This window comes from Lycium ferocissimum, chromosome 9 (assembly GCF_029784015.1).
Source record: "Lycium ferocissimum isolate CSIRO_LF1 chromosome 9, AGI_CSIRO_Lferr_CH_V1, whole genome shotgun sequence".
NCBI classification, from domain to species: Eukaryota; Viridiplantae; Streptophyta; class Magnoliopsida; order Solanales; family Solanaceae; genus Lycium; species Lycium ferocissimum.
The window spans coordinates 20,470,946-20,484,535 of NC_081350.1; the positions used below are offsets into that span (position 1 = coordinate 20,470,946).

Consider the following 13,590-nt stretch of genomic DNA (forward strand, 5'->3'; position numbering starts at 1 on the left):
TTTACGGATCTTACTCTTCTCACCTTCTTAACCGGAGCTGGTGAATTTGGTGGAGGAAAAATGGGAAGAGTATGAGAAAATGCTAAAAATCTGGAAGAAAGAATTGGAGAAGGTGTGGTGAGTTTAGCAGAGGAGAATCGAGATCTTAATAGCTTGCTTGAAATTGCTTTGATGGAAAAGGAGGCAGCAGAGAAGAGATAATAATAGCAGCCATTTTGGATTTTCATCTCTGCGTTTGTCTTGACATTTGAAAAGAAGAATAACAAAGGTTACCAGAGGTAAAGCTATTCAAATATTGAGATGACAAATTCCAGATTAGTAAACAATTGTTATAAGGGTCTGAAAGGTTCTGTGGAAATATGAAATAGAGAGACGTTAGAATTACTTAATAGAGAAAAAAACTGTAGGAAAATAATGTATGCTTAATTAGGGCACCCACTTATTACTTAAGAATATAAGCGAAATTTCATTTTACCTCTTTAATAATCGGTCAACTAATCTATAATTACCGGTCAATGATCGGAAGTTGAGCTAAGAGGATGAAAATATCCATTGTTCAATGTTTAAGGAGGTATTTGATTTTTAGAGTAAAGTTGGAGGATTAAAATAATTTTGAGCCAAAACAACATTAGTAAAAGAAAGGAAAATGAGAGCTATTACTTCACCATTCCCCTGTAAAACAAATTTACAAATATACAAACAAACGAAATTCAATCATTTTCATAGAAGCAAGAAATCATCGACATATATAGACTAAAAAGAAGATGATACATAGCATTTAGTAATTAGTAGCAGCATATTCGTTCTTACACCAAGTTAATCAAAATCCTAGAAAAATTTATTCAAACTAATCCTAACTTAAACTAAAAAAAAAATACTACTACCAGTTAGTGAAATAAGGTTTCACAAATCTCTGAGAAAACCTCAAAAATAATCTTATGGAAAGATGGTGAATTCAATGATAGAAAACCATGCAAAAGCCTTTGAAGATCCTTAAGTCCAAATATTTGTTTTTCTACTATCATCTCCACCATTGATGTTCTGAAATCACTGTATGGATCACTTGTACTCTTCTCTACTGCAATGCTTTCTTCAATTTTTCCATCAATTACAATTGAAAACTTACCCATTTCATTTGAGTTAATTAAACTCATTTTCTTGATTTTCCGGCGACATTTGGTAGTTTTCCGGCGAGTATTACTAGTAGTAAACTCACTGTAATAATCAAACTTCTCAACTGGGATGGTTTTCCGGTGAGTTCTTCTACATCTTGTCTGCTTTTCGGCTGTTTTCCGGGCAGTTTTGCTGATTTTTCCTCTGTTTTGCTCTGATTTTGAGGTAGCAAAATCAAGCCCGTTTATTGATTTGACCCATTTTGACTCGTCTAAATTTGACTCAACTCGCTCATTTTTCTTCCTTTCACTCAGTGCTGTTGAAACTGAATTCATTGACAATTCAGAAGAACAACGACTAGTTTCAGAACTCTTTTCATTGTATTTTTTCTGACAAGTTTCAGCTGGTTTCCGGGCAGTTTTGCTGATTTTTGTTCTGTTTTGCTCTGTTTCTGAGGTGGTGAAATCAAGCCCGTTTATTGATTTGACCCATTTTGACTCATCTAAATTTGACCTAACTCGCTCAATTGTCCTGTTTTCTCTCAGTGCTGTTGACATAGAATTCACTGATAATTCAGAAGAACAACGACTCATTTCAGAACTCTTTTGGTTGTATTTTTTCCGACAAGTTTCAGGTGGTTTCCGGCGAAAAGACTCGGAAAAATAACCTGAAGACAAGCTGAAAAATGCACCTTCTGTTTCACCATCAAATTCATTTTCTCCTTCACTACTGAACCACCCACTATTTGATGAAGAACTTTTCATGAAATTTGACTCTTTATTGGGTTTATGAGTTTTAGAACCCTTTGAAACATTCAAATTGTTCTTGTTTGATTTGGATTCTTGAGTTTTGATTGAAGAAATTGTTCTTGAGGAAGCTCCAAGAACATTATTATTGGTGGAGATAACAATTGAGCTTTCAACAACATCGGGTATATTTCGGAACTGACAAGAACTGAAAGAGGAAGGGAACAAGCGAGAGAATTTGTGTACAATATGATTCTCCATGTTCTAATAATTCAAATTACTGTCATGGTCTGCATGCATATATATAGTGTGTAGAAACTCATACCCCTACTAGTAGTAGTAGAATAAATATACTGAATATTAAATTACTCCATGAAGATTCATAGGATGAGACTCTGGGAATCTATATAATAAAGCAATAAAATATAAAATATTTTTTGGGTGTGTGTGAACGAAGTTCTATATTTGTAGTTGGAAAAAAAAAATAAGCTACTTATAAGGCATTTGATACTCTTAATTGTGTGAGGTCTCTTGGAGAAAACCGTGCGAGTTTGACCTTAAATGGATAATCTCGCATCATGGTAATTGGGCGACTTACATAAATAACTACCTTTTTGGAGCACTTAACCATCCATAACTACCTTTTTTCATATTTACAATTCGTAGCTATCAGTAGACATTTTCGTTGTGTTTGACTGTATTTGAATACACTGTTCAGTTGTATCCAACCTTATCTGATGTCACATATATTCGACTGTATTTGAATGTGTTTGAGTTGCCGCGAAGTTGAATGTATTCACTGTATTTGAATGCATTTCAACAAAATTTCAAGATACATTGTGTATATTCAAAATACATATGAAGCTGAATACATTCAGATACAAGACATATGAGCCAAATACTTATGAGATACATATGACGAAATACACTCAGATACACTCATACAAAGGAGAAGAAACTGTGAAAAATATGTAAGAAAAATATATATGGTCGGCTGGGTATTTGAACCTGTACGGCGAGGGCCAGAGCCCACACCCAATAACCACTCCAGCCACGGCCACTTGATGTATCATAAAGCTACGAAATGTAATTGTTACAAAAGGTAGTTATTATCAATAATTATCTCTTAGAAGGAGATACACCAAGTAATTTTTCCTTAAAAATATCCTTAGATTGTTTTAGCTCAACAACTAATATTATAGCCTGTGGTTCAGCGAGGCCAGTTTGGTGATGCCAGAGTGATGGCGTGGGGCCAGACTTAATGCTTTTCGGAGAAAATTGTATGAATTTATCCCAAAACCAATAATATCACATCGAGTAACATAGTTTATTTAGTTGGTGTAGTTTAAGTTTTTCTTAAAAAGTTCATTAGAAATGGAAGTCTAGAAAAAATCGCGGTGGAATTTCTAATCCACATATTTTCAAACTTGTGAATAGTAAATTCTAGTGAGTCACATGGAAGCAGCAGGATGAATCATTCCATTTCACGTACGCATTATGATATTTCCCCTCCTCCACACGGGCCCCCCACCCCCCCCCCCCGCCCCGGCCCAACCTTTTCTTCTTCTTTTGAATGGTCTTGTGTTTCAACAAAAAAAGAAAAAATAAATAATTCTTAAATATTGGTATGAATTTGAACAAAGTAATTTTAACAATAAATTTACATATTCAAAGATCATTTAAAAAGTACTTTAAATCACAATAATTAATAATTTAAAATATTTTTAAATGAATTATATACAAGTGCGAGCGTCTGAGACCTTGCAATCTTTTAACATAACAATCTTAACAGTAAGCTAAGTTCCATAGAAAAGTAAATTAGCTAAACTCAATTTTCTTTAACTAGTTTAATTGGGTGGAAAGGTGTTGTATAGTCATCTAAAACTTGTATAGGCTTCAAATATTTTGATTCTAGTTTAATTGGGTGGAAAGGTATTGTATCTTCATCTAAAACTTGTATAGGCTTCAAATATTTTGCTATACCTAAGTTATCTAATGCCAAAGATTCTTTTATATCTTAAAATTTTTAGTTTGACCATTCAAAGTTGCCGATTTCAAACGAATGGGCATGCCAAACTTGAGGACTTAGGATAACATTTTGGTCAAGTTACTGCCATCATTGTTCAAACTTTGGTCCCGTACATGATTAAATACTACGTACAATATAGTAGAACCGGTCGGTCACTTGAATGAATGAAATTTAATAGATGGAATTAGGTAGAACATTTTAAAAATTATCCAGTACTCGATGATTCTCTCCACACGTGACAATCATGAATTCGTGGGAATATAAATTACGGTGATACAATAAAAAGATCCACGTTATTTTGTTTATTAGACAAAATATGAAAAATATAAAATTCAATATTCTCTCGCATTTTTCAAGCTTCGTTTATTCTTTTGTGTTCAGATGGCGTTTAATAAAATCTTGAATCTCATAGTATCATTTAAGTTCAAACTTTCAACCAAAAAATAAGATATATATATATATATATATATATATATATATATATATATATATATACCTAGAGTACTGACTTATCACCTTTTTATTTGTTTTCGGAGAACAAGTCTCTGATAAGGACATGCAAGAATAGAGGAATATAATGTCCTTGATGAGGATTTCAATTCTGCACAACTTAAGTTATCCCTTTCAGTTTTCTAATTACCGTCTCATCCTCTTTTTGTTCTTTTTTCTTTTTATGATCATTCGCTTTGAAAGGAAACCAAAAAAGGTACTACAAAAGAAAATATTGCTACGAATCCGATTCTTGCTATTATACTATGGACTCAAACAAGGTAAGTGATTACAAACGGTCTTGTCACAATACTCAGAATACATAAACACCTAACATGACATAAGCAAGAAGATAAAGGAGTTTATAGATTTCAGGAAAACGTTTTTATTGGCATTTAAGTTTTGATGATGTGTAATATGTTCAGTTGAACACTTGAACTTATATTTTTTCCTTTTTCTTTTTTGGTATAATTATTTGTTATTCAAAATTTACTGACTTAGCTAATTTAAAGTGTGAAGAATAATCGTAGAACCTATTAAAGGGTAAGTGCTTCCTAGCTACCATAAATTTATTGTTCCTCGAACTCGAAATATCTATTTAAGAATAAAGAAAGGGTGGTTATTGATCTCATATTCAAAATATACGTAAATCCCTTTCTCAATTATTCTGCTAAAAAAATTCCTCTATCAGCTCAACTGATTGAAAATAAAAACAAAAACAGAACAAAAGAAAGAGCGCAAAAATAAAAATAATAAACAAAGGAGTTTAAGTTATACTCACCAAGAGGCTAATTTTTTTTTTTACAACATCAAATCACATCTATTTGTTGCAACAGGTACTTTGTCTTATTTTTACAATTACAAATTTCATATTTTAATGATGCTTACCTATAGATATTTTTTAATTTTTTAAATGACTTGATAGTGTAAAAAATATTTACAATAACAATGGGTATATAACTTAAACTCTAGACAAATGGTGATGGATTGCAAATAGAAAGCAAGTTAAACTCTTTATTTTTATTTTTATTCGTTCATATTCAAATTAATCTCAAAGTATTGGTTTATGTCAGGATTGATAAATATATATGAGCTCATTCACATGCAGAATGGAGGGAATAAGCTTATAAATTATACTACCTCCGTCCCAAAAAGATTGTCTTACTTTTTTTATTATTTGGTCTAAAAAAGATCGACACATTTCTTTTTGAAATAATTTAATTTTATGAGATGATTTACAACCACATAAATATCTAAAGCTTGATTTGGACCACACATTTCAAAAGTTATCTTTTATTTCTTAAATTCCGTGTCGGTCAAACTAAGACAATCTTTTTGAGACCGAGGGAACATGGGCGGAGCTAGCCCTTCGGGCGTGGGTTCGGCCGAACCTAGTAGTTTTTGTCCGAACCATATATTTGTATTAAATTTTTTGTCAAATTTGTACAAATTATTAATTAAAAACCCCAGTAGCTTTAAAGAATTAGAACTCCGAACCCACAAGCTTTGAATTCTGGCTCCGCCTCCAGGAGGGAGTAATACATATCTGACCAAACTTTGTAGCTTGTGATTGAATAGGCATTTTTGGGAAACGGACATCCAGAAAATATTACTACTCGCTTTGATGGTTTCTGAGTTGGTTGTCTTGATTTCAAACGTACGTACACCAAAAGTCAAGATACTACTATGCCTTCATCTTCGAAGAGTAAAATTTTTTAGAGCTCGTTTAAGCTCCAAAATTTTATTCATTATCAAAATAAGGTTGTCTAAAATATTTGACGTTCTACAAAAATAAGAAGTTATTCATATATTTTTTCTAAATATTTCCTTATTATTTCGTTTAGTGGATTGTTAGTTAAGATATTCAATGAGAGATAAAGGATAGCTTGGATAAGTAAACTCTTAATGGACAAGTATACTCTTATGATTTAAGATTATCAAATGTCTTTATTAAAGGATGTAAAAAAACATTAAAAAGACAAATATATAGGCTGGAGATAATATTAAATCGTTCTTCGCGCAAACTATTTCTTTAATTTTTGGTGTGGGTATAACTACATTAATCGGTATCCTAATTAATTTGAATTTGCATCTTATAAGGCTCATTAAGGGGAATGCGACTCCTTACATAGATTTTCTTTTTCAAAGTATCTCTGATTAAGAGTGAAGAGATCATATGTATCTCACTTCAACCCTTGATTGTAACACAATATATGTTCAGTCAAGTACTGTCAAATTCAAAACAATGCAACTACAACTGTTAAATGTCTACAAACTAATTCATGATACTAAAGTTTGGCCAAGTCAAAGTAATTTGGTTAGAAAGTAGAAACTGAATAATAAAATATAACACATTCGTTTCCATCTCAAGAAAATACTGGATTACACTCCTACCATTTCAAACTAATACTCACCGGTGAAACTTTAAATTTAAAACTTACAACTAGACATAGAGCAGAGTAAAGCTCAGAGGAGAAAGCTCCAACATGCAACGACTCATTTTCCATGGCAAAATGTCGATATGCCTATGTCTTATACCTAGTTCCTTCAGATGAAAGACAAGCAAATGACTATTTTAACTGACCTTTTCATAAGAAGCCCCAGCCCCACCCACAGAAAAAGCACTAGCCTATATGTCCTCTAAAGCTACAAAATAAATATGAATTTATAGCAATATACACTGAGTGTTAGAATTTTTATATTATCGGATCATTATTTACCTTTTTTTTTTTTTTATTAATTAGTAACCTGCCTTATTTTTCGAGATTACCATTCCCATTTTTGTGAGCGATTAAACATAGATATATTTAGGTGACTTGATGGTTAATAGTAATAAGTTTTTACTATCCGTGTATATAAGTTAAATACAATAAATATTATGACCTAAAAATTTTAAACTAACAGCATCAAAAATATGAAAGAACTTCCAAGAATATAGGGCCAAATAGTCACACGAAATTGTGCTTCGAAAATTTCATATTCATGTCCTACCAAAAGCAAAAAGACATCGCACTTGGGCACTTGGTGGCTTCATTTTTCCATGATCTATTGAGTTCACAAATCTTACGTGACAGTGTCACTTAATTTACTCATTATTGCATTCATGTCAGCTCATTTTTCTCCCACAATGCTTAGTTTTGAAATTCAAAACACATCTTAACCTAATTTTGTCTATTTTCTATTTGTCTCTTAAGGATTTTGACTTATGGTGATTTAGTGTTATGGAGTCTGGAGTAAATTTTGTCTTTTACATTATGTAGTTACTCCAACATCGGCATAAGGCGCAAAATCCTAAAAAGAGCTAATTATTTTTGTTTACTTATGTACTCAATGATTAAATTATCTTTGAACCAAGTGCATATACTACGTTAACATGATGTCATTACCCGAGTCTCAATTTACCTGCTAAAGTATTATTTTTTTTCAAAAGTGAACGAATGTGTCTTATTTGGTGTTTTTTGGCTAAGTGTCAAAGGGTTTAATTAAGTTGGTCGGTGGGTGGAGTAGCTAGAAGCTTGGATACGAGTTTGGTCAAATCCAAAGAACGTTTGTTCAAATAGTTTATTTTGTATTAAGAAATAGTCAGTTATTATCACTTGATGTCGCGTTCTAAATTTCAAAACCCATAAGTTAAATTCTGGCTAAGCTTTTTATTATAAATAAAAGTTACTCCCCGTCTCAAATTAGGTGTCATGATTCGCTTCTCGAGAGTCAATTTGACTAATTTTGAAGCTAAATTAAATTAAATTAAATTAGAACCCATAAGAACCCAAAAAGTTGAATTCTTGGCTCCACTTTTGATTATAAATAAAAGTTACTTCCCATTTCAAATATGGTTCGCTTCTCTAGAGTCAATTTGACTAATTTTAAAAGCTAAATTAAATTAATCAACTTAATATTTTATAATTAAAATTAAAATTAAAATATTCAAAAATTATAATAAAAAGTATTATAAGTTGTAATTTTTTTAATGTCAATTTGATGAAAAATAAATTAAGATGTTGTCAAAGTTCACATAGTTTAATTTTTGAAAGCGAAACATGACAATTAATTTGAGACTGAGGGAGTGTAGGCTTTACTTCTTTCATATAATTGAATTTGTTATCTATTTGATTATGAAGATGATATAAACTCACTCAGAGGAGAAGAAAAGAGTGCTAGAGAAGATTCAGATGAAACTGCAAATTTCGTGAACTACAATTTTCAAGATTCTTTTTAGCAATTTAATATTCTAAATTTTTTATTATCTATTTGTAGTTTACTCACTAGCTAGAATATGCTTTTCCATGTCAAATTTCACACATTTTGTTCTTTTTCTTTCAAGAGTGTCATTTATGAAATTAGTATCAAGTCTTGGAATTTGGATAGTGGAAATCTTATTATTTTCAACGTATGATATCATAGCACCGTCAACTTATGATGTCATGTCATAGTTAACCCAAAAAAAAAACTAGCAAACAGCAGTATTCACATCATTTTGCAATTGCATCAAGCAATAGATAGAAAACTACGAAAAAATTATTTTCACGGCCTCTAACTAAATTTCATCTTTTAGTAGTAGAGACTAGAGATTCTACTCCTTTTAAAAAAAAAAAAAAAAAAAAACAAATGTTGTATTCACGTATTACAAGCACAAATTAAACATGTTTATTGTTGCGGAAGGGCCTCCCCAAAACCCTACAAAAACTATACTTATGCCGTTAGATTGAATCAAGCAAAACCAACCATTAACTTTTCTCAACTAGTTTAATACCTATTGAAGTTGTTCATGGAATTTCTACATTAAAATTTATGTTGGATGAACGACAAACTTTCGCTAAGGAGGAAGGACTTCATCAATCCATCGTGGTTAAATTATCCATAGAATCACCGGATTTGCCAACTTTAAGATTGATTTTGCCTAAATTCCTCGGCATTAAGGGACATTGTCTCATGGGTTGCTTGCTCAAAGGCAATTTCATATTCGTATGGATCAATATGATGATTTCGTGGCTGCATTATCAAGAGGCGTGAATTATTTCATGCACAACGACAAAGAGCATCAAATTAGGGTTTTCCCATGTACGATTGAATTCAACCCTAAGGAGGAGACTTCACGTGCGACAGTATGGATTTCGTTTCCAAACCTGTCAATGGATTTGTTTGCTAAAAGGTCTTTGCTTTCCATTGCTTCGGCAGTAGGGAAACCTATTGTTGTTGATAAGGCCACGCAATTGCTTCGGCAGTAGGGAAACCTATTGTTGTTGATAAGGCCACGCAAGTGAGATCTAGACCTATCACGACACGACTATGGTTAGGGTGATCCTCGATTTATTGGATAAGCATCTGAATCGTATTCGACTTCAAAGTGTGGACAAAGTTACGGGCAGAATTATTGAGGAGTTTCAGGAGGTGATGTATGATAATTTGCCTCAATGTTGCACCCACTGTAAGCACCAAGGTCATGATGAAAAGAAGTGTCGGTTATTGACTGGAAAAAACGTAATGGTTCAAAAAGAAGATGTTCCGGCAATGGAGATTGAGGGAACTTTGGTTGAGAAATTACAAGGAGATGCACGTGATTATCTAAACACTAAAAGGAAACAACAAAAGGGAGCTAATATGGGAGATATTCCAATAGCTCGAGCATTGGCTAGGGTGTTCGAAAACCTAGCTGAACGAAAATTTGCTCTAGATTTGCGTTCTAATTTGAATGGGAATGAGGGTAGTCCATCAGGTAAAAGTAGGATTGAGGCAACCCGTTCTCTTAGTGGCAATGAAAATCAGGAAGTTTTGGTTGGAAAGGTGCAAGAGGGAGTGCAACCGATCAAAATCAACGAGCTGCCTAGTTTTGTGGATACGGCTGTCGCGACTGGGATTTTCACGGTTTCCAAGCAGGCTATTGATTTGAACAATGGTAGAGATGATGCTGGAGGTGTGGGCTGGATAGTGGTCTCACACAAACAATTTGTTAGTCCTCAAATTGGCAAAGAAATTAATGTGACAAAGAAACAAGGCCTTACAATAAAGGACATTGTGTGTCCTAATACTTGTGAGGCTCTTTTAGGTAGAGAGGAGCATCAATCTGGTTTGGGCAATCCTAAAAATCAAATCGCACATCCATAATTGACAAACATAATAATGCAACAACATGTTGCAAGCTTGGTTTGTCTCATTCCCATCTTGAAGCCGTTGATGATCACATTGAACACCGTTTGAGATCCCTTCTCAGGCTGTGGAGTCATTTTGTGAGCAACGTGATGACTCTGGGCATAAATTAATGCCCACAGGAAATGACTAAGATATGGATAAGATTGTGGCCTCCACTCTAGCACATTCAAGCAAAGAGGTTGAAACGAAGAGTGACAAAAAAGGTGGTACGAGTGTAAAGAGTTGGGAGGACATAGTGGAGGAGGGAGAGGGGGTGGTGGGTGGGGGGTGGGTGGGTAGTTTTATCCTTTCAAATGCGCAACAAGTTGAATCAAGTAGCCCCGACATATGTGTCAAGCCAAGCCATGGTCCTTTCATTTTTAGTCTCGGGGCAGCTTATGGCTCAAACAAGTGCACCTTTGAATGTTATGGATAGTCCTACCAAAAGAAAGCCTATTGGAATAGTGGCCAAGATGTATGATACATGAGCTTTAGTAGAAGATCCATTGAAAGATTTTGGTGTTATTTGGACTTTGACATATTTGACGAAGAAAATAAGAATGAATTATTAGATAAATACTTTGCTAAAATCGCTAGGGATGAAGATCTTTCACTTAGGCGGCAAAGGATTCAACACAAAAAACATGGAAAAAAAGCATAGTTGGGATGGTAAAGTGTCTGAGGAGGTTGTTCTAAGGTAGCTACCAATGATAGTGGAAAAATGGAAGGAGACAAGGTTCAACTACATCAACTAGGTCCAATAGATCCAATAAGAATTGATTAAGTATCAAGAGATTTTGGAGCTATTGGAGGAAGAAGACAAGGTGAAGAATCAAAATTTTATCGGGCTACTTCTCCTTGAAGATTTTCTAATATCACCAAAAAAAAAAAGAAAAAAAGAAAAAAAAAGATCTGACTCTACATTCTTGTTTATTTTAATTTCTCACTATTTAAGTATTATCATTTGTAATATCATCATAGAGTGTGTTATAACCTCTGTGATGATTATAGAATATTTAGTTCTTAATCTTCTTATTTTTTACACTCATGTTAGTAGAGGTTTTTTTACACCTCAATCCTATTAGTAAAGATAAGGTCTAGCCCCCCTTGCTTGTATTTTTCCTTTGACCTGCGTTTCTATTATATAAATAAAAAAGCCTAGCCGTAGGCACCTCGCCCTAGTTGATCTGCTTAAAATAAATTATGGATGATATTTGAACTAATGATTTATCACACTAAAGCATTTAAACTAAACTTTATAACTATAATATAATATACCCAATTCTACCTTCGTATAAGAAAAATACAAACTCATAGTTTCTCATATAAAAGATCATTTTCAACAAAATGTATACACAAATTAGTTAAACAAATCTAACCGTGTTATAAGATCAACCTAAAGAGTTAGTACCATAAAGAAATATGAATCAATACTCTGAAAATTCCGAAACCCAGGTCATCTTCTTCAAGAAATCGACTTCTAAAATTTCTAACGAGCTAATTCAGATCAATTGCAAACGAACCCAAACTAATATAGACTCTCAATTTAGTTTCCTGCAGATTTAGACAACATCCATTTGATTGGTCAGGCAAAAAATTCAGATTCACATAGACCCAAAAAGCTTTAACGGCCAATGGTGGCTCGACTCTTCAACCACCCACTCAATAATAACTCTAAAACAATACGCAGATTTTGAATCTAACACCCACACCTCATATGTGAACTACCTAGCTCAAATTGATGCTTCAAATTTTAAAAAATGGAGTCATTCTACCCCCCTTAAGTTTTAACCAATTAAGTAATTTAGTTTCTGATTAGTTGGAAATAAATAGCCACACGGAGTGTCACTTGGCACATTTTGTTTAGTTAAAATGGAGCGTATATTAGACGCACGTGTAGCTATGGAACGAGGTGTACTGTTTTTATATACAAGGTGCTATAGTTTAGATATGTAATGAAAATACTAGACATTTGAGGTATGAAACTCGCGAAAGTGTGATATTTTAGCTATGTTTTAACATATTCACAAGATAATTGATTATCTAGGAAACTAAGATTATATTAGTTTTTCTTTTTCAGATTTACCCTTGTATAATAAATGATCTAAACAAATTTCTAAAAAGTCTTTCAATACTTTTATTACGGTTGGGTAGTGTTTGGTCGGTGACCGGTGGTGATAGTTGTGCAACAATGACTGGCGATAGAGATGGTGGTAGTACAATTAATTAAAGGTTGGTGGTGGAGGTGGTTGGTTGCGATTGTGGCTGGTAGGGAGGGTTGATGAAGGTGGGTGGTGGTGGCGGCAATTATATGGTGAAGTCTAGTGGTGGAGAGGTCGAAGATGGTGGTTATGAAGTGGTGGTTCGCAGTGGAATTGATTGTGTGATGGCTAATAGGGGAGGTGATTGACAATATTGATTGCGTCATGGAGGCTAGTAGTGGAGGTGCTTAATTAATAGATGTGGTTGACAGTCGTGGCTGGTGATGAAAGTGGTTAATAGTGGTGATTATATGCTAAAACTTTATGGTAGTGGTTATCCAAAGAACGATGAATATAGTAAAATAAAATATCACAACTCATATAAACAACAACTTAATGATCTTAAATCTAATAAACAACAACTTAATGATTTTAAAACTATTTGCAAGATCTACACAACTCAAACCAATTTAGAAAAAATAAATGTTTGTAGAAGAAACAAATAAATGCACTTATTTCGTTTTATTTTTTATAAATTATAAATATGGGAAAGGGGAGGGAAAATGGGGAAAGAGATGACAAGGTGGAAATTAAGCTCCACTAACAAAAGTAAAAATTCATATAGCCAACAAACTAACGCCAAAAACATTTTTTAATTGACTATTAAGATATGATGATTCATAACCCGCAAGGGTGGCTCAGTTGGTTGAGCATGGGAACTTTGTAATGGAGGTCTCAGAGTTCCGAAACCCCCGCCTACGACAGGGGATTTTTCCTTCGGTCGAGCTCGTGCCGCACCGGCTTGCCTAGTGCCGGTTCCGTCCCGTGCGGTTTGCGAGCTATTTCACAGGAGCTGGGTTTACCCTGTGCGCACCCGAAGGGT

At 33.6% G+C, this 13,590-nt stretch overlaps 1 protein-coding gene across 1 annotated transcript; it reads right to left on the reverse strand.

Moving 5' to 3' along the window:
• Window positions 1-670: 670 nt before the first annotated feature.
• On the reverse strand, window positions 671-2,125 carry LOC132069283 (transcription repressor OFP5-like). The gene has a single exon (XM_059462684.1). The coding sequence runs from the start codon at window positions 2,118-2,120 to the stop codon at window positions 888-890; it is 1,233 nt and encodes a 410-aa protein (XP_059318667.1). The 5' UTR covers window positions 2,121-2,125; the 3' UTR covers window positions 671-887.
• Between the last annotated feature and the right edge of the window lie 11,465 nt (window positions 2,126-13,590).